This window comes from Dendrobates tinctorius, unplaced genomic scaffold (genome assembly GCF_039654945.1).
Source record: "Dendrobates tinctorius isolate UK_male_01 unplaced genomic scaffold, ASM3965494v1 ptg000155l, whole genome shotgun sequence".
Lineage (NCBI taxonomy): Eukaryota > Metazoa > Chordata > Amphibia > Anura > Dendrobatidae > Dendrobates > Dendrobates tinctorius.
The window spans coordinates 7,477,269-7,499,623 of NW_027361822.1; the positions used below are offsets into that span (position 1 = coordinate 7,477,269).

Genomic DNA, 22,355 nt, shown 5'->3' on the forward strand with positions numbered 1-22,355 from the left:
AAAAATTGTTTCCCCCACCCTGTGGGATTTCGGGATTTTGCCATAATGGAAGGTGTTTTGAAATTCTAAACGAAAGGCCAAACTTTTTCCTTACTGCCTTCCAAGTAGAGACAGTGTCCTTAAAAATTACCGATCTCTTTACTCCTGAAGGTAATAAGGCAATATGGGAATGGAGGAGAGCTGTTAAGTTAAAGGGGTATACATAATCGGATTCCAGCGTGTGGTCAGAGTACGTGTGTCTTTTTTTTTTGCATTATATAGTGGGAGAGGCAGGCAAGATTGTAGTTTCTAATGCTTGGAAAATTAATCCTAGGACGTCTACCCCTCTAGATAAAATGACTGAGGTATGGTGACATCGGAGTGTTTCAGAAGTAATGGTAAGGTTTAAAGTTGGTGCATGAGCCTGGCTGTACTGATAATTTTTACCAAGGACGCTTTCCCCATGCACGATAAAGGTAAATCCTGCCATGCCTTCAGCTGACTAATAATTTTCTTTATAAGAGGAGGATAATTTAGGGTGTACAGAGATGTTGGCAATCAGCCTATTCTAATTCGCAGATAAGTAATATACGAATGTGCTAAAGACAAACTGCCCAATGACATATTTGAATACAGTTTTATTCCTTTTTCAGTTAATGGAAGTATTTCACATTTTTTAACATTGATTTTAAAACTGGAATAAGAACCAAAGTCACTAAGCAGGTCAAGCACTATAGGCAAGTGTTGAGATGGATTGGACAAAAATAGAAGGACATCATTCACAAAAAAGGCCGCCTGAATCGATTTCTTGGTTATTCGGATCCCAGAAAAAGTATTTGGATTCGGACTAAGGGTTCCAGAGCCAAGTTGAAAAGGAGAGGGGACAATGGACATCCCTTTCTCGTTCCCTTTTTGAGAGGGAAGGGAGTAGACAAAAAACCTGAGCTCTCAGAGAAGAGTATAAATTGCAAACGTAATTAAAGAAGGGGCCTGTTAAAGACATTTTTACTAAGACTTTGTATAGCCACTCCCAGTTAATGTTATCAAAGGCCTTTTCCATGTCTAATGAAATGATCCCACCGGAATCTTTTAAGACAGGTGAGGAAAGGACTTTACCCAGCACCAAAAGTTTTTTGATATTCAAAGTGGCTGAGCAACTTCTTATAACCCCTCCCCTGGACAGGAGATATGAGGTCAGGTAAAACTGAATAATAGTCTGTCAGCTATTATTTTGGACATGATTTTAATGTCAGAGTTAATGAGAGATATAGGCCTATACGAGTTAGGGGATAAAGGGTATTTGTCTGGTTTCAGTAGTAAGTTGAAAGAAAAATGGGATCACCTTGAGATACTTTTGAAAATTGATTCCAGCAAAGGGGAAATTTCAGTAATTAAAGATTTGTAAAGTTCGTTTGTATAGCCATCTGGGCCAGGGGCTTTATTTGTACTCAGTTTCTTGATTATTCTAGTGACCTCTTCTAAGGAGATAGGCTTATTTAGGATATTTTTTGTTAATCTGAGAAAGAAGACAACTTGACTTTATCTAATAGTGTATCTGTGAACAAAGGGGTTTGCTGTGGATTTTTAAATAGGTCCTTATAGTATGAACCCAAAATATCATCTGTCTGGAGAAATCTGTCTGAAGAAGGTGTTTTTTCCTGTAAAAGGGCTATATCGGGTTTAGGCGTTTTAAATGCCTGAAGACTTTCATGCGTTTTTGAGGAGGAGATCTCAAACTCTTAACATTCCATGACACAATAAACATACTTAGGACCAAATTGGATGATCAGAACTGGTAGCATAATTACAGGACAGTGATGGCATGTAGCTAGATCAAAAAATAGTCATTCACAACATTGTGTAACAAACCTAAACAATAGATATCAAACAAAACAAAAGTAGATAACTGCCCTAGCAGGGGTAAGGACATTTTGTTCCAACTCGCTAGGAATAAACCTTTCCCGTGGACTTCACTTCTGCCCGACCATGTGTATAAGACTTCAAATTAATCCCTTTCAAGCAAAATTTTCCTATTCCATGTACCACTCTCCCCTTCTTCACCCCCACCCCATTTTCTCCTCTCTATCCCCTCTATCACTTTCAAGAGGAGTTTACTTTACCTCAGTAGAGGTATCAAAAGAAATAAGAACCCAGAGAGAGAAAGAGTCAATTCATATTCATATTCTCTGGAAAAAGGCCAAGAAAGCACAAATTCTGCCGGGGTTTGTAAACTTTTGAGTACAACTGTATACCATTGAAGAACACGGCAGCAGAGAAGAAGTAAATTGACCGAGGCAGTATGATACTTTTGGTAATGTCCTACTGGGAAACCTAGGTCCTGGTATTTATGTGGACCACCACCATCTACCCAAACATTGTACCAAGCATGTTGAGGTATTCCCTAATTGTAGTGCCTCTTTCACCAGGATAATGATTGATCAGAAATGGCCCAAGGAACAAAAGGTGGCGCAACAAAGTATTAAGTTAAAGGGGCCGAATAATATTGCACGAACCACTTTTCAGTTTTTGCATTTCCACAAAAATTTAAAATAACCAATAAATCTTGTTCAACTTCACAATTGTGTTCTACTTGTTGATGATTCTTCACCCAAAATTTCAATTTGGTATCTTTATGTTTGAAGCATGATATGTGGGAAAAGGTTGAAAAGTTCCAGGGGGCCGAATACTTTCGCAAGGCACTGTATATTAGGGTGCCAAGGAAAAATGAACTTTGCAAATTGGTAAGTCTTACCCCTCAAATTTGTTCCTTTTGGCATAAGGATTCACCATCTAAAATATGTTGACAATAAATTTAGATTTACCACTTGCTCAAGTATATATTATATATACTGTGTGTGTGTGTGTATGTATGTATGTATATACATATATATATATATATATATGTGTGTGTGTGTATATATATATATATATATATATACACACATACACACACATTTGGTTTTGCCGCATTCAGAAACGCCCGATCTATCAAAATATAAAATCAATTAATCTGATCGGTAAACGGCATAACCTACCATACATAACGCGGGATATGCATGACAATAAATACTAAACAAACTGTCACGCCGCGCTTACCTGGGGGCGCGACCTCGGTCCCGACATCACCTCTTCCGGAGCTGCGGCCGCTCCGGGGGTCTCGCCGGGTGCACACGCGCACCTCTCGTACTTAGGTTCATGTTTTCTCCATGTTCTGTGTGCGCACGCACGCTCTCCTCAGCTCTGCCTCCGGGCCTGTCCTCTCTATGGTATTGGAGGACTTGACCCGGAAGCCCTAGTGATCATGTGCTATATCAGGCTACCTCTTCCTATGGGAGGTGCCTGATTATTGTTGCACTTCCTGGCTTGGTCTGCCGTGTCCCTGCCTGGCTGTGCGCTGTATTCGGGTCCACTGCCTTGTACTCTATTGTGCCTCTTGGCACACGCTCTGAACCTGTACTCTGCCTTGTACTCTGCTGTGCCTCTTGGCACACGCTCTGAACCTGCACTCTGCCTTGTGCTCAGTTGTGCCTCCTGGCACACACTCTGTTCCTGTGCTCTGTCTTATACTCAGTTGTGCCTCCTGGCACACACTCTGTTCCTGTGCTCTGTCTTATACTCAGTTGTGCCTCCAGGCACACACCCTGTTCCTGTGCTCTGTCTTATACTCAGTTGTGCCTCCTGGCACACACTCTGATCCTGTGCTCTGTCTTATACTCAGTTGTGCCTCCTGACACACACTCTGATCCTGTGCTCTGTTTTATACTCAGTTGTGCCTCCTGGCACACACTCTGATCCTGTGCTCTGTCTTATACTCAGTTTTGCCTCCTGGCACACGCTCTGATCCGGTACTCTGTCTTATGCTCAGTTGTGCCTCCTGGCACACACTTTATTCCTGTACTCTGTTACACCTCTTGGCAAACCTGCTGCCTAACTCAGTACTCTGACGTGCTCCTTTGCACGCGTCCTGCTTTGCTCACACCCGGACGTACTAGTCGCTGCACGCCATACGTGCTCCCGTGTACCCGTCTTGCACTATCCTGTATCTAACGCATTCCTGAGTACACCCTGTACCGTCCTGTACACCACGTGTCCCTGTGTCCACGCTTTACACATTCCTGCAGACACACTCATTCGTGTCTCCTGTGAGCCGGCTACCTGGTGCCAACAGTCGTAGTACCACACCCCCTTGGGCTTGCCCCTGACACGCCCTGTATAGGGGGTGGTCCTCACTAGGTCAGTTCGCCCTAGGAGGGTTGGTGCAACGACCCAGAGGGTCCACTCCAGGAGTCGTCACAGTATAATCAGGCCATGGACCCTGCTGGTACCGCGGCTCCCGTCCAAAAGGAACTGGTGTTCCTCCGGGAAAACCAGACTAGGGTTATGTCATTTCTTAAGTCCATGGAGTCCCGTTTATCTGCCTTACAGTCCTCTGACCCTGGGAATGCTTCCCAGTTGGCCAGCCTCCAGCAAGAACTCACACAGCAACGCGACACCCAGGCCCATATCCTCAACTATATGGCATCGGTAGATAATCGGCTCCTTTCCATACAATCCGTTTCTGCCCAGTCCTCAGCTCCGCACCCGCGCTTATGCAAGCCCCCCGATATAGTTGTGACCCTAAGTTTTGTCGAGGATTTCTGAACCAATGCCGGTTACATTTTGAACTTTTGCCGCAGCACTATCCCACCGAGCGCGCCAAAATTGCCTTTGGTTCCCACTTATAGTATGAGATTCAATGGCTAGCACACGATAGGTACGGGGGTATGGTGCTAGTGAAGGAGGCTCATGAGTCCCACATAAATGTCTATTAGAATCACTGCACACATACACTTAAGGAGTATTTGCTTATTAGTGAAATTTATTGAAAGCAAGTGCTCTTATAGTGATTGCGACAGAATGACGTTTCGGTCATTCAAGACCTTGATCACATAAGTCGCCGTAGTAGTTCTGAACTAAGGGCTGTCCTGAATTAGGTAATGGTCACTTATGCCTTTAGGTTAGCCAGGGTCAGAGCGGTCGCTCTATGTGGGGTGGTGGCGAGACGGTGGAGTGTGTTAACACTCAGTTGTAGCAAGGACTTAGAGGTGGAGGTGTTAGCATGGGTGAATCCCCTCTGGGAATGTAACGATCCACTCATCTCTCAGCTTTCCACCTTTTTGGACACCTTCCGCAAGGTGTTCGACGAGCCGGGTCGCCTGGCTTCCACCACCGAGTCCCTCTTTAACCTCCATCAGGGTACCCTATCGGTGGGACAGTATGCCATCCGTTTTCGTACCTTGTCCTCCGAACTCGGTTGGAACGAGGCCCTAGTACGGGTCTTTTGGCGTGGTCTGTCCGGTCGGATCAAAGATGAACTGGCAGGCCGGGATACTCCCACCTCTTTAGAGGATCTGATCTCTCTGGCGACATGCATAGACCCGCGGTTCCAGGAGCATGCCCGTGAATCCAGAGAAGCCAGAGAGAGAAGGCCTTCCCGCCTCCCGTCGACTAACCGCAGACCTCTCCACTCGTGCCCCGTGCCTTCTGCGACCTCCGTTTCAGAGCCTATGGAGGTGGATCGTGGCAAGTCAGTCGAACAGCGTCGCGAGGAGAGGCTTACTCTTGGTCTCTGCCTTTACTGTGGGAGTTCCTCTCATCTGCTTCGTTCTTGTACCAAGAAGCCGGGAAACTTCTCTGCCTAGGATTGTTGGGAGAGGCCTCCCTAGGTGTACGTGACTCCTTTCCCTCCCTGGTCGTGTCCGTGTTACTGAATCTTGGTACCAAGCGTTATTCAGAGGAGGCTTTTCTGGATTCTGAGGCGGATGGGAATTTTATCACACTCAAGGCGGTTAAAAAATACCGGATTCCTGTCAGATCCCTGGAGACTCCTCGGTCGATAGTTTCGGTCAATGGTACATCCTTGCAGGAGATCACTACCCAGGCCACCGAAGAGATCGAGCTGCAGGTTGGAGACCTGCACCGGGAGAAGATCTCCTTCCACGTCATGTCTACTATGTCTCACATGCTCCTTCTAGGTCTCCCTTGGCTACGGACTCATGAGTCGACCCTGGACTGGCGGTCGGGCGATATACTACGCTGGGGACCGTTCTGTCAGGAGAAGTGCCTGTTGCCCGTCCATCCGATGAAATCTGCCTGTCCGTCCTCGGCACCTACGGGATTGCCGTCGGCTTACTGGTCCTTTGCAGAAGTCTTCGACAAGAAGGAGGCCGAGACTCTGCCCCTACATCGGCCATACGACTTGTTCAATTGATCTTGTTCCTGGTTCTATGCCACCCAGGGGTAGAATATATCTGCTATCCCCTGCTGAAACTGAAGCGATGTCTGAGTATATCCAGGAGAACCTTGCTAGAGGTTTTATCCGTAAGTCCTCCTCACCCGCAGGAGCGGGGTTTTTCTTTGTCAAAAAGAAGAACGGCTCCCTCCGTCCCTGCATAGACTACCGAGGGCTAAACGATATCACGGTCAAGAACAAGTACCCATTGCCATTGATCCCGGAGCTCTTTGACCGGCTTAGAGGAGCTCGAATTTTCACCAAACTGGATCTTTGTGGGGCCTACAACTTGATCCACATTAGTTCCGGTGATGAGTGGAAGACCACCTTTAACATCCGAGACGGTCGCTACGAGTACTTGGTCATGCCCTTCGGCCTCTGCAATGCCCCAGCTGTGTTCCAGGAGTTCGTGAATGACGTCTTCCGGGAATATGCTGTACTACTGCGTGGTAGTCTATTTGGATGACATCCTCGTTTTTTCTCCAGACCTCTCCGCCCACAGAAAGAACGTGCGTCAAGTCCTTCAGCGCCTGAGGGAGAACTGCCTTTATGCCAAGCTCGAGAAATGTGCCTTCGAGCAAACGTCCCTGCCATTCTTGGGGTACATTATCTCAGACTCTGGTCTACGCATGGATCCAGTGAAGGTGTCCGCCGTCCTCGATTGGCCACGGCCCCATGAGGTGAAGGCAATCCAACGTTTCCTTGGTTTTGCGAACTACTACCAATAGTTCGTTCCCTATTTCTCCTCGTTGGTTCGCCCCATCTCATCCCTTATCCGCAAAGGAGCTAACCCAAAGGCTTGGCCCTCTGAGGCTGAAGAGGCCTTCCAGTCGTTGAAACAAGCCTTCGGCTCTGCTCCGGCGCTTCATCGACCTGAGGTTAGTAGACCTTTCACTCTCGAGGTGGACGCATCCTCTACCGGGGCTGGCGCAGTCCTTCTGCAGAAATCTTCTTCTGGATGTTCTGTCACCTGTGGCTTCTTTTCTAAAGTATTTTCCTCCACTGAGCAGAACCACTCCATTGGCGACAAAGAGCTATTGGCCATTAAATTGGCCTTGGAGGAGTGGAGGTACTTACTGGAAGGTGCCATACATCTGTTCAAGATCTTCACGGACCATAAGAACCTGGCGTACATCCGGTCCATACAGAGGCTCAATCCTCGGCAAGCCAGGTGGTCCTTATTCTTCACCCCCTTTGACTCTGAACTACATTTTCGGCCCGGCGATCAAAACGTTAGAGCGGATGCGTTGTCAAGATCATTCCTGTCATCAGATGCAGAAGAAGAACCCTCTCATATAATTGACCGGTCCAAAGTAATTACCGTGGCTCCTATCAAGTTAACCAAGTTACCTCCGGAAAGAACCTTTGTGGCTGAGAATAACCGAACTGGGGACATTCGTCCAAGATTGCCGGCCACGTTGGTGTCAAAAAGACTATGGGCTTAATCTCTCGCTATTATTGGTGGTCTCTCTCTCCCAGGACGTTAAAGACTTTGTGGCATCTTGCCCTTCCTGTGCCCAGAACAAGATACCCAGACAACCACCCTCCGGTCTTCTGCTCCCGTTTCCCGTTCCGTCGGCTCCATGGCAGCACATAGCCATGGATTTCATTACTGATCTGCCTCGTTCTTCTGGTTGTACTGTGGTCTTAGTGGTTGTAGACCGATTCTCAAAGATGGCCCACTTCATTCCTCTTCCCGGACTACCCTCTGCTCCTGACTTGGCGAAGATTTTCATTTCTCATATCTTCAAAATTCACGGCTTCCCTCGGCACGTCGTGTCGGACAGAGGGGTCTAATTCACCTCCCGGTTCTGGAGAGCTCTATGCGGACTCATGAAAGTGTCATTGGATTTGTCTTCCGCCTATCACCCCCAAACCAATGGGCAGGTGGAACGTACCAACCAGATCCTTACATCCTACCTCCGGCACTTTTCAAATGCTCATCAGAATGACTCGGTCAGTCTACTTCCTTGGGCTGAGTTCGCGTACAATAATCACTCCAGTGAATCGTCCACCAAGCCTCCTTTCTTCATCGTCTTTGGACAGCATCCCAGTGTGCCTCCACCGGTACTTCCTGTCTCGGGGGTACCTGCTGCCGATTCTCTGTCTGTGGAGTTTTCCAGGGTATGGCAGGAGACCAAAACCGGTCTCGAGAAAGCACGGGACAGAATGAAATTACACGCTGACAAGAGGCGCCTGGACGTTCCTCCATATCTCCCTGGTGACAAGGTGTGGCTTTCCACCAAATACATCCGCCTTAAGGTACCATCTTACAAACTGGGTCCCCGTTGCATTGGTCCTTTTGAGGTCCTCAGGCGTATTAGTGATGTTGCATACAAACTGAAGCTACCTCCTTCGCGCCGTATTCCCAATTCCTTCCATGTGTCTCTCCTTAAACCTGGGGTACTTAACCGATTTCATCCTTCTCCAGGCCACACACCCCAGCCTGTTGGCATGGGGGATGAGTTTGAGGTGAATGACATTTTGGCCATGAAGAAGGTTAGAGGGAGAACCATGTTCTTGATTGATTGGAAGGGTTTTGGCCCTGAGGAAAGGTCGTGGGAACCCAGGGAGAATATCCACGCACCTCAGATTTTGTCTAAGTTCCTCTCCAGCTTTACAAAGAGGGGGCGTAAAGGGGGGGTACTGTCACGCCGTGCTCACCTGGGGGTGGGACCTCGGTCCCGACATCATCTCTTCCGGAGTTGTGGCCGCTCCGGGGGTCCCGCCGGGTGCGCACGCGCACCTCTCGTACTTAGGCTCATGTTTTCTCCATGTTCTGTGTGCGCACGCGCGCTCTACATGCTGCACACACGCGGCTCCGCTCCGTACACATTGCACACACGCGGCTCCACTCCGTACACGTCACACACACGCGGCTCCGCTCTGTACACCTCGCACACACGCGGCTCTGCTCTGTACATGTCGTACACACGCGGCTCCGCTCTGTACACGTCGCGCACACGTGGCTCTGCTCCATACACCTCGTACACACCCGGCTCCGCTCCGTACACCTCGTACACACACGGCTCTGCTCCGTACACATACACGCGGTTCCGCTCCGTACACCTCGAACACACACGGCTCTGCTCCGTACACACACGGCTCCGCTCCGTACACCCCGTACACACATGTCTCCGCTCCGTACACCTCATACACACACAGCTCTGCACACCTTGTACACACACACGGCTCCGCTCTGTAGACCTCGTACGCACGTGACTCCGCTCCCCACACCTCGCACCCACACGGCTCTGCTCCGTACACCTCGTATACATGGTCCCTCTCCGTACACCTCGTACACACGACTCCACTCCCTACACACACACGGCTCCGCTCCGTACACCTCGAACACCCCCGGCTCTGCTCCGTACACCTCGCACACACGGCTCCGCTCCGTACACCCCCGGCTCTGCTCCGTACACCTCGTACACACACGGCTCCGCTCCGTACACCTCGTACACACACGGCTCCGCTCCGTACACCTCGTACACACACGGCTCCGCTCCGTACACCTCGTACACACACGGCTCTGCTCCGTACACCTCGTACACACACGGCTCCGCTCCACACACCTCGTACACACACGGCTCCGCTCCACACACCTCGTACACACACGGCTCCGCTCCGTACACCTCGTACACACACGGCTCCGCTCCGTACACCTCGTACACACACGGCTCCGCTCCGTACACCTCGTACACACACGGCTCCGCTCCGTACACCTCGTACACACACGGCTCCGCTCCGTACACCTCGTACACACACGGCTCCGCTCCGTACACCTCGTACACACACGGCTCCGCTCCGTACACCTCGTACACACACGGCTCCGCTCCGTACACCTCGTACACATACGGCTCCGCTCCACACACCTCGTACACATACGGCTCCGCTCCACACACCTCGTACACACACGGCTCCGCTCCGTACACCTCGTACACACGCGGCTCCACTCCGTACACCTCGTACACACGCGGCTCCGCTCCGTACACCTCGTACACACACGGCTCCGCTCCGTACACCTCGTACACACACGGCTCCGCTCCGTACACCTCGTACACACACGGCTCTGCTCCGTACACCTCGTACACACGCGGCTCCGCTCCGTACACCTCGTACACACATGGCTCTGCTCCGTACACCTCGTACACACATGGCTCTGCTCCGTACACCTCGTACACACGCGGCTCCGCTCCGTACACCTCGTACACATGCGGCCCCGCTCCGTACACCTCGTACACGCGCGGCTCCGCTCCGTACACCTCGTACACATGCGGCTCTGCTACATCCACCCTGTAAACCCCTCCTGACCACACACAGAAACTTCCCCTCATCCAGCACCATGACAACCAGCACAGCAGAGTCCTGCATACACTGAGGCCCCTGATCATGTGACCCCTGACTCCTCCCCTCCTGTGACCTCATCCCAGGTCCTGTGCGCACAGAGCAGCCATATATGTGGTGTGCGGCTCTGCAGGTGGAGGTAGGTGCTGGAGATTCCCCGTTACTGGGCGCAGGGGACATTAACTCCTTCAGTATGGGTTGTTCTCACAGACCAAAAATCATAACATCGTCCTTTATTAGTGTTGCATTCTGGGACATAGAACCTTCTTGAATTATCAAGGACTATTAGCTTTTTTTTTGTACTATGGGCCTACAAACTAACAGTCAGTATAGCTGCTACCTACCTGCCTGTTGTGCCCAGTAATAATCTCTTCCGGCACATTGTGGTCACTGACCGCTCATGCCTGCTATTCTGCATTTTCCGCTGACATAGTGTCCACACAGCGGCTCTTATTCTCCGGCTATGTTCTGTTGACGTGACGGCTGGCCAGAGGCGTAGCTAGGGTTTTGGTTCAGGGGGAAAAACTTCTGAGTGGGCCCCTAACCAGGTAACCTTGATTACAACTCGGTGACGCACCCTAATAGTGGATGTAGGAGATGACTGCGCTGTTACTGAAAATAATCCCTATATAGAGACCAATATTGATATTACCGCCATATGGTCAGTGGTAAATACCAGTCCTACAAAACATATAAGTGATTACTGCACAGTTATAGTTGGTGACTTACCATTGACGTTCTTTCTGATGGAACCGTTCACTTTTCACGTCTTTTCCATCTGGCCCTGACTGACATGACAACGCCTCCAGCCAGGACTCGGCTACAGAGAATACAACAAAGACACGTTTCACTTCTCATATTCCAGCCCCATCACCATGTATCCCCAACCTGCACAAACTCCTCATCCTGCTGATACCCCAATACTGAGCCACTGCTGCCGTATGTGTCCCTATTACTGCACCTGATACTCCAATGCTGAGCCGCTGCTGCCGTATGTGTCCCTATTACTGCACCTGATACCCCAATACTGAGCCGCTGCTGCCGTATGTGACCCTATTACACCTGCTGGGTGGTTCTCTGTGCCCTCTAAATTCTAAAGCAACTCTCTACAATATAGTGATGCCGGGTGCAAGCGCCCTAGAAAACAGTGCCCACATTCTGCCCCCTAGAAAGTAATATTGCCCTGTGTGTGCCCCTTTGACAGTCACAGTTACCCGAGATCCCCTATAAGAGTGCTCACTTTACATTTAATAATGTCCTGAGTCTCCCCCCCTGTACAGCTCCCCTATACACAGTATAAGGCACCATCACTGTATATATACTGACCCCTTACTATCCCCAAAACTTTTTGATGGCTCCAACACTGTATAATGGCCCCCTAGATAGTCTCAATATAGCATAATTCACCAGATAGTCCTCAATATAGTATAATGCACTCCCCATAGGCAGACTCTATAGTATAATGCAGCCCCCCATATGCAGACTGTAATGTAAGAGAGCACCCCCCTATAAGCAGACTGTAATGTAAGGCAGCACCCCCCATAGGCAGACTGTAAGGTAATGCACGCCAATACAGTTACAGTAGCGTAGCTCTCGGTGGGCCCCCTCAGAGCACGGGGCCCGGGGCCACCGCCCCGTCTGCCCCTCCGGTAGCTATGCTACTGCTGCTGACGTTATGCTGATTAACTGCTGGCTTTAGAGTTATGCAGCAAGAAGCTGGCGGTCAATCAGCATGACAACAGCAGTCACGCATCGTTAGCAGAGCAACTCGAAAGAACAGCCGCTCTGTGAACGTGGAGCAGCTGAATCGCCGACAGGAGCGAATGGTGACAGCTCTGAGCTGCCACTGGGTAAAACAGGAAGAGAGTTCCCTCTGTTAGCAGTTACCTGCCTGTTAGTTTTTAGGTCAAATAAAATAGCCCTGGACAACCCCTTTAACATGTAGTAACCTTTTAATTTTCTTTTGATAAAGCCTTGCTTTTCTTAAATGTTCCATATTTCTGCATGTTCACACACAGTTGCTTCTATCATTGTCTATGAGACTGATAGTTTAGACAATTAAAGCTCTCTGCCATTCCCATAATGAATAGAGTAAAAGAGTGCGTGTCTTTTGTGGAAATTTCCTTTAAGATTGCATTGATATGAGTTGTTTTAGTTGTGGTTTTCAAGATGCAATATTGTGGCAAAATAGCTGTAACCTCTGATTAAACCGTTTAACCCCTTCCCCAGATAGCAATTTTCCGTTTTTGGGCTTTGTTTTTTTGTGCGGCGATAGAACACAATTCATTTTACCATAAAATGTACCGGAAAATTGCCCAAAAAATCCAAGTACTGTGAAATTGTGAAACTACAGCTCCTGCTCACTTATAGTATTGCGATACTACTGTACAGTATTGTTGTGTCCTATGAACGGCAGCCACATTCTGGTCTTGATAGGAGCACGGTCATGGCAAGCTCAGGGGAACAAGCAAGCCCTTGGTTATTTTAACAACCCATAAACACTCATTGATCGCGTCGTGGGGGGCTTATGGGAGCATGGAACAATGCCCCACCCCAGAACACATGCTGTTAATGCCTCTGTCAAAGTTTGAAACCAGTAGTTACCACTTTTTTGGCCTACCAGGTAAAAATATAATTTAATTAAGTGTTAGCTATGCGTTCCACAATTAGTTCTGAAACCCCCTGACTCCCCATGTATCATCCATAAAAATCTTTATTTGTCCCGCGCGGTATGGTAATCTGTTCGGTCCGGTCCGATGGGTGTTGCCTCTGTTCCGTCATTCCACCGCTCCTCGGCGTGCTGTACGCATTCTTCGCTGTGAATATCGCAAATCGCTACATATTTTGCGCGTGCACATTGAAATGTGACCTCGCCCTTGTGCAGTATGCTTTTCCCAACTGAGGACAAAGATGAAAATCAGTAGTGCGCATGCGCCAGCATACACAGTTGTTTCTTATGTCCCGGAAGTATTTTGCAGCCCCCGATCGGTGAAAATACAGCGGGTGTCAACTGTTCTCTATAGCCTACTATTGGTTGTTCCATTGATCATGGCCGTTTAACCTCCTATGTGCTGCTGTTAATCGCAACAGCAGCATCTAGATGGATAACAGAGGGCACTGACGCTTTTTAACCTCATCAACACCCCACAATTGCAGGATTCCTGGACAAACAATGGCCTCAGGGTACATTCCCGGTTAGGCCCTGGCATAAGCAAGGTCTAACAAGCTGTATCGGTGTAAAACTGTCAATTGTCAGGCACTGCAGTACAGAATTATTGAATACAGAAGTATTGAAATATGACACCAGGGATCAGAATGTAAAATATTAGAGTCTAAGTACCAAAAGTAAAATGTAAAAAAAAAAAAAGATCAAAGAAAAAAAGTGTCACTGAAAACGACAACTCGCCCCACAAAGGAAACAATTTCATATTGTTCTGATAGTAAAAAAATAAAAAATGTATAGCTTTGTTTTTAGTGTACAAAAGTAACAAAACATAAGCTATGTATATACGTAATCGCACTGACCCAAAGAATAAAGCAGTCTTTTCACTTACTGTATACCCCACGGTGAAGTAAGAAAAAATAACTATTCCATAACTGTTGTTTCTTTGTTCATTCTGCCTGCCAAAAACTTAAAGATCTGTGACGTACCTGTGGGTTAAAGATGCTCTACACATCTTGAGGGCTTTAGTGTCCAAAATGGGGTTAGTTGTGGTGGTTTCTGCTGTTTTAGTACCTCAAGGGTTCTGCAAGTACAACATAACGTTCCCAATCAACTGTTGCAGAAACTGTGCTTCAAAAGTCACACAGCACTTCTTCCCTTCCAAGTCGGCTGTATGCCTGAACAGTAGTGTCCGACCACATTTAGGGTATCAGTGTGTCCAGGAAAAATTGCATAAGAAATTGTGGGGTCCATTTTCTCATATGAGCCCTTGTGGAAATGAAAACTTTGCAACTAATACAACCTATAAGTGTCACGTCGCCATCCGACTCGGGGCCTGCTGTTCCGCCCTCAGCCACGAGGAGGCAATGGACGGTCATGCTGCCCGTGGGCTCGGGGGCTGCGGTCCGGGCCTCGACCACCAGGAGGCGCCGCACTGACACATCGCCGTCGAGCTCAGGGCCTGCTGTTCCCGCCTCGGCCATTGGGAGGCGCCGTGGTTCGCGCCTGAGGGATGGCAGCAACAGTGAAAGGGTTCCTGCGCAGGCGTCTAGTGGACGCAGGCTCCGCTCCGCTGTCCTGAAGGGGTTTGTGCATCATCATCGGGTCTGGTTGGTCCTGGGGGCGGTTCTGATGACATCAGCAGTCCGGGAGCCTGTGAGGGATGACCTGATCCCTCAAATACTTTGGGACTGGTCTTGCAAGCCGCCGGATATATTCTTGGTTCCCCTACGTGTTACTTTGTGATTGCCTATCGTTAACTCTGACCCCAGCCTGAATTTATGACTACTCTATTGCCTGCCGTTTTTGTACCTTGCATTTCTCCCGATTACTGACGCTGACCTTGGCCTGGATTCCTGACCCCCCTCTACTGCCTGACGATTTTGTACCTCCGCTACTCTCCCGGTTTGTGACCTCTGCCTGGACTCTCGACTCTGCCTCTGCCTACCGTTTCTGTACCTCTACTGCTCGCCTGGTTTCCGACTTCATTTTTGGCACCCTCACTGCTTTTCTATTGCGACCGTTCTGCTCTGGCACTCTGCTCCTGTTCAGACAGCGCTTCCTGGGCTCTGCAGTAAATCCAGATCCCTGTATAGGGGTAAAGGGTGTCGGTGCTACTCGGGGCGCTGTCTTTCTGCAGCCCAGACTTGCAGACGGACGTAACATTATATCCGGCCCAAAAAATAAAACTGTCTCTTGTGTGTGTGTGTGTGTGTGTATATATATATATATATATATATATATATATATATATATATATATATATATATCTCTATATATATATATATATATATATCTCTATATATATATATATATATATCTATATCACACATATATAAAGACAGTTTCTCTGAATTTTTTTTTCTTTCCTCTCTTGCCTGAGCTGATTGTTGGCCTAAAACACCTGTTACTAAACTTGACCTCCGGGGGGCATACAATCTAATCCGCATAAGAGACGGCGATGAGTGGAAGACAGCGTTTAATACACCTCTTGGTCACTTTGAGTACCTGGTAATGCCGTTCGGACTCAGTAATGCTTCTGCAGTGTTTCAGCACTTTGTCAACGATATTTTCAGGGACATTTGTGGTGTGTATGTCGTTGTGTACTTGGATGACATTTTAATTTACTCTACTGTCCCTGTGACACATGCTCAACACGTCCGTTCGGTACTGCAGAGACTGCGAGAGAACTCCTTGTTTGCTAAATTGGAGAAATGTGTCTTTTTTGCTGAGGAGGTACAATTTTTGGGGTACATGGTCTCAGGCAGAGGGTTCCGCATGGATCCTGCCAAGATCCAACCTATTAAGGCTTGGGTGCAACCCAAATCGCTGAAAGCACTGCTGCGATTTTTGGGATTTGCCAATTACTACCGTAAGTTTATCAGGGGTTTCTCAGAGATCGCCAAGCCACTCACGGGTCTAACCCGGAAAGGGGCGGACGTGGCCAATTGGAATCCTTTGGCAATTCAAGCATTTTCTACGTTAAAGGAGTGCTTTGTGGCCAACCCAGTTTTAGTACAACCTGACTTAGACCGCCCATTTATTGTGGAGGTGGATGCCTCCGAAGTCAGAGTGGGAGCAGTGCTATCGCAAGGCACTGCAGCCCTCACTCAGCTGTGCCCATGTGCTTTTTTTTCCCGAAAGTTCTCTGCCACAGAGAAGAACTATGATATTGGTAATCGGGAATTACTAGCAATAAAATGGGCCTTCGAGGAATGGCGTCACTTTCTCGAAGGCGCCAAACACAAGGTCACCGTCATTACTGACCACAAAAACCTGACCTACCTGGAGTCAGCTAAAAGACTGAATTCCAGGCAGGCCAGGTGGGCCTTGTTCTTTTCAAGGTTTGATTTTTTTAATCCCCTTTCGCCCTGGTACGAAAAATGTGAGGGCCGATGCCCTCTCTCGCAGCTTTTGCCCCACACAAACCGAAGACTGTGAACCCGTTCCGATATTAGCCAATGGGATCGTCGTGTCAGCAGTTTCCTTAGACCTTCTAGAGGAGATCCGTAGGTCTCCAGAACGAGCTCCGGACACTACACCCCCCCCCCCCAAAAAAAAATTGTTCGTTCCGAATACCTTTCGCCTTCAAGTTCTTAAGGAGTCACATGACTCTGTTCTGGCAGGCCATCCTGGGCTCAATAATACCACCAGGTTGGTAACTAGGAACTTTTGGTGGCCGACGGTGGTCACGGACTGTAAGAACTATGTTTCAGCATGTGAAGTCTGTGCCCGCGCCAAATCCCCCCATAATCGCCCTGCTGGCTGGCTTCAGTCCTTGCCCACCCCTGAGAGTCCATGGACCCACATCTCCATGGACTTCATTACAGACCTGCTGCTCTCAGATGGGAAAACATGTATCTGGGTGGTGGTAGACAGGTTCAGCAAACAGTGCCATTTTATTCCCCTGTCTGGGTTACCTAACTCCGAAACCTTGAGCAAATTGTTCCTTGTGCACATTATACGTCTTCATGGTGTTCCGTCAAATATTGTGTCTGACAGAGGTACACAGTTCGTCTCGAAATTCTGGAGGGCGTTCTGTAAACGCATCGGTGTTGAGTTATCCTTCTCCTCGGCCTACCACCCCGAAACCAATGGGCAAACCGAACGTACTAATCAAGCTCTGGAGCAATACCTCTGTTGTTACGTGTCAGGACACCAGTCCGATTGGGTGGAACATCTGCCATTGGCTGAGTTTGCCTTAAATAATTGCTACCAGGACTCCACTAAAACTACCCCTTTTTTTGTAACCTTGGATTGCATCCGCGCTTTGGGTCATTCTCGGCTAGGATGTCGGAGCTCCTTGGGGTGGAGAAAAACATACATCGCTTGAAAACAATATGGTCTGAAGTAAATGCGAATTTGAAAGGGGCTCAGGTTAGACAGGCTTCAGCTGCAAACAAACGACGATCCAAGGGGCTACACTTGGGGGTTGGGGACAAGGTTTGGCTTTCTACTAAAAACATCAAACTTAAAGTACCATCTGCCAAACTGGGTCCCAGATTTATCGGCCCATACGAAATTATAGAAGTGGTTAACCCGTAGCCTTCCGTTTAAAACTTCCGCAGTCATTTAAATTACCTAACGTGTTCCACAAATCCCTTCTCAAACTGTATCGCTCACCAGTTCACCCTGTCCAGTCCCCTCCTCCTCCTGTTTCGGTCGGGGGTACCTTGGAGTATGAAGTCCAGGGTATCCTTGACTCCCGCCCTGTGAGGGGCTCAGTACAGTATCTGGTACACTGGAGGGGCTATGGCCCGGAGGAGAGATCCTGGGTTCCTGCGAGGAACGTCCATTCCAAGGCATTAATTAGGAAATTTCATCTCCTTCATCCTGATAAACCGGGTTTTGAGGGTCCGGAGGCCCCTCTTGGAGAAGGGGGTACTGTCACGTCGCCATCAGACTCGGGGCCTGCTGTTCCGCCCTCAGCCACGAGGAGGCGACGGACGGTCACGCTGCCCGTGGGCTCGGGGGCTGCGGTCCGGGCCTCGACCACCAGGAGGCGCCGCACTGACACATCGCCGTCGAGCTCAGGGCCTGCTGTTCCCGCCTCGGCCATTGGGAGGCGCCGTGGTTCGCGCCCGAGGGATGGCAGCAACAGTGAAAGGGTTCCTGCGCAGGCGTCTAGTGGACGCAGACTCCGCTCCGCTGTCTGTCATGAAGGGGTTTGTGCATCATCATCGGGTCTGGTCCTGGGGGCGGTTCTGATGACATCAGCAGTCCGGGAGCCTGTGAGGGATGACCTGATCCCTCAAATACTTTGGGACTGGTCTTGCAAGCCGCCGGATATATTCTTGGTTCCCCTACGTGTTACTTTGTGATTGCCTATCGTTAACTCTGACCCCAGCCTGAATTTCTGACTACTCTACGCCTGCCGTTTTTGTACCTTGCATTTCTCCCGATTACTGACGCTGACCTTGGCCTGGATTCCTGACCCCCCTCTACTGCCTGACGATTTTGTACCTCCGCTACTCTCCCGGTTTGTGACCTCTGCCTGGACTCTCGACTCTGCCTCTGCCTACCATTTCTGTACCTCCACTGCTCGCCTGGTTTCCGACTTCATTTTTGGCTCCCTCACTGCTTTACTATTGCGACCGTTCTGCTCTGGCACTCTGCTCCTGTTCAGACAGCGCTTCCTGGGCTCTGCAGTAAATCCAGATCCCTGTATAGGGGTAAAGGGTGTCGGTGCTACTCGGGGCGCTGTCTTTCTGCAGCCCAGACTTGCAGACGGACGTAACAATAAGTAGAAAAAAAGTGTAATGTTTCAATTTCATGACCCACGTTATACATTTCTGTGGAGGACTAGTCCTTATCACACTCCTACATAAATTTCTTGAGGTGTCTAGTTTCCATAATGGGGTCACTTGCGGGAGTTTGTGGGCTGTTGGCTTCTCAGGGGCTCTGCAACATGACAGTTGTAATTTATTCTTGTCAAATTTGCTTTCCAAAAATCAATTAGGCTGTGTGCACACGATGCAGATATGCAGCGTTTCCGCAGCGGATTTTACCGCTCAGAAACGTTGCATATCCGCATTGTGATGTACAGTACCTTTAAAATGAATGGAAAAAAAACGCTGTGCAGACACTGCGGATTTTTCCGCGCGGTTTTCCTGCGGTACAAAATCCGCAGCATGTTACTTCTTTTGTGCGGTTTTCTATCTCCCCTGTCTCCAAATCCGCAGGGGGAAAACCGCAATGGAAAACCGCACAAAAACCGCATGAAAAATGGAAGAAATCCGCAGGAAAAATGCAGGTCATTTGACCTGCGGTTTTCTTCCATTCTGCACGGAAAAATCCGCAGGGCTTAAAACTCCGTCTGCACTCAGCCTTAGCGTTCCTTCCCTTTCAAGCCCTGTCATGTACCCAGTTGGTAGCTTTTTAGGACATACGTGGTAATTCAGTAGAAATTGAGAAAAAATTGTAGGGAACATTTTTTCCTGTCATGCTTTCAGAAAATGTAAAGTATCGAGTAAAAACATTTTAGTGGGAAAAATTTAATTATTCATTCCATTTGCAATAATTTCCATCTTACTGAATAACAATTATGTTGTCCAAGCAAGAAATTGACACATGTACCTTGATCCTTTCCACCAGCCTTGGCTTCCAATTTTGGTAACATTTAATGTACACACCTGTGCTTACATGCTACCCATTCTCAATGAAACAGCACCATCTTCCTACTTCTAGAGTTTTGCATTTACTTGATGACAAGTGGTTTTGGATTTTTACAATAAAGAGAATACAATATGCTCTTTCTCCTCATGTTTCCCATTATTATCTCTAGAAATTATTATTACATGGGATCTTTATGGTGTTACATAGGCTCATCTTCTCATTCAGGTCCCAACAAATCGTATTTTCTCAGTGGAAATCTGTATGAGAGAATTTTCCTGATTGACCCATCAAGGATGGATAGGGACAGTGACAAGATAGTGGAGAGGATATTACACCTCACCCTAGAGATCCTCTTCCGGCTTACTGGAGAGGTGAGAGATTCTGATGACATCACATTACATCATTCTTATCTATGGGAATAACAGATGGACAGAACTGGAAAGGTGAGGACACTATAGATGTATTAATCTGTCTCTCCATAACCAGGATTATACAGTAGTGAAGAAGACCTCTAGTGAGCGCTGTCAGGCCCCTGTGTCTGAGGGATGGAGAAGACCCCTGAGCCCAATCCTATGGCCTCCACCTCAACCCCTGTTACATGAGGATATCAATGACCAGAAGATCCTAGAACTCACCTACAAGATGATTGAGCTGTTGACTGGAGAGGTGACACTGCTGGGAATGCTGGGACATTATACAGTAACGCTATGAAGGAATCGGGGGGTGACTGTACCATTGTTTGTGTCAGGTTCCTATAAGGTGTCAGGATGTCACCATCTATTTCTCCATGGAGGAGTGGGAGTATTTAGAAGGACACAAAGATCTGTACAAGGATGTCATGATGGAGATTCCCCAGCCCCTCACATCACCAGGTAATAGACAGGATTAAATACAGACTGCCCATAATTAGTTGTATGTAAGGAATTAATTCAGTCCCTGAATGTGTTTCCTCCAGTTTTATCCAGTAAGAGGACAACACCAGAGAGATGTCCCCGTCCTCTTCTTCAACAGGACTGTAAACAAGAAGATCCCGATGTTTTTCAGGTAGATGAATAAAAGTTGTCATGAGATCTCCCCTATGATGTGTAGACGGCTGTGAAGGTCTTGTGTTATCCACCAGTATTATATGTTTTATACTTGTGTAATGAGAACGGTGGAGATGGCAGGATTAGGGCTGCTCATAGATGTGACTTCTCCATCTGTTTGTGACTTTTACAATAATGTTTCAGGGTGAAGATCTGACTCATATTAATACTACCTGGACATATGTGAGTGCTGATCAGCTCTGTAAGGAAGAGATACCTACATATGACTACCCAGGTGAGTAGTGACCACTAAAGTCACATATACATATACTTCATCACTGGCTCGTGTAATTATGTGTTGAAATTTTTAGGGCATGTTACGTAGCTATTGAAATTTTTGTTATTGGCAACGTTTCATAGGGTATAGTTACAATGTCTCATGTATTTTATCTTTTTAAAATTTTATTGCACAATTTTCCATTTTTATGCAGGATGCAACCAGGCCCTTTAATTTTGTTTGGGTGAATTGGCGTGTCTGTACCTGAGGATTGCACTGATATAGTACTAGGCATCCTGATCTAATAGTATTGGTGTTGTAAGATGGCCGCCAGACGGGTCCTTTAGGGGAGATATGTATCATCACTATTGCCATTCCAGGGCCGGGTTTTATGTGTACAGTCATGGCCAAAAGTTTTGAGAATGACACAAATATTAATTTTTACAAAGTCTACTGCTTCATTTTTTCTAATGGCAATTTGCATATACCCCAGAATGTTATAAAGAGTGATCAGCTTAACAGCAATTACTTGCAAAGTCAATATTTGCCTAGAAAATGAACTTTATCCCCCAAAACACATTTCAACATCATTGCAGCCCTGCCTTAAAAGGACCAGCTAACATCGTTTCAGTGATTGCTCCATTAACACAGGTGTGGGTGTTGATGAGGAAAGGGCTGGAGATCAATCTGTCATGATTAAGTAAGAATGACACCACTGGACACTTTAAAAGGAGGCTGGTGCTTGGCATCATTGTTTCTCTTCTGTTAACCATGGTTATCTCTAAAGAAACACGTGCAGTCATCATTGCACTGCACAAAAATGGCCTAACAGGGAAGAGTATCGCAGCTAGAAAGATTGCACCTCAGTCAACAATCTATTGCATCATCAAGAACTTCAAGGAGAGAGGTTCCCTTGTTGCCAAAAAGGCTCCAGGGCGCCCAAGAAAGACCAGCAAGCGCCAGGACCGTCTCTTAAAAGTGTTTCAGCTGCGGGATCGGGCTACCAGCAGTGCAGAGCTTGCTCAGGAATGGCAGCAGGCAGGGGTGAGTGCATCTGCATGCACTGTGAGGCGGAGACTCTTGGAGCAAGGCCTGGTCTCAAGGAGGGAAGCAAAGAAGCCACTTCTCTCCAGGAAAAACATCATGGACAGACTGATATTCTGCAAGAGGTACAGGGAG

At 48.0% G+C, this 22,355-nt stretch overlaps 1 protein-coding gene across 1 annotated transcript in view; it reads left to right on the plus strand.

Moving 5' to 3' along the window:
• Positions 1–22,355, plus strand: part of LOC141051171 (uncharacterized) — a 218,882-nt gene that overhangs the window by 175,401 nt on the left and 21,126 nt on the right. The window contains 5 exon segments of the mRNA XM_073548036.1: positions 20,044–20,245; positions 20,361–20,540; positions 20,623–20,746; positions 20,830–20,918; positions 21,104–21,194. Coding sequence (XP_073404137.1) covers positions 20,044–20,245; positions 20,361–20,540; positions 20,623–20,746; positions 20,830–20,918; positions 21,104–21,194 — 686 coding nt within the window.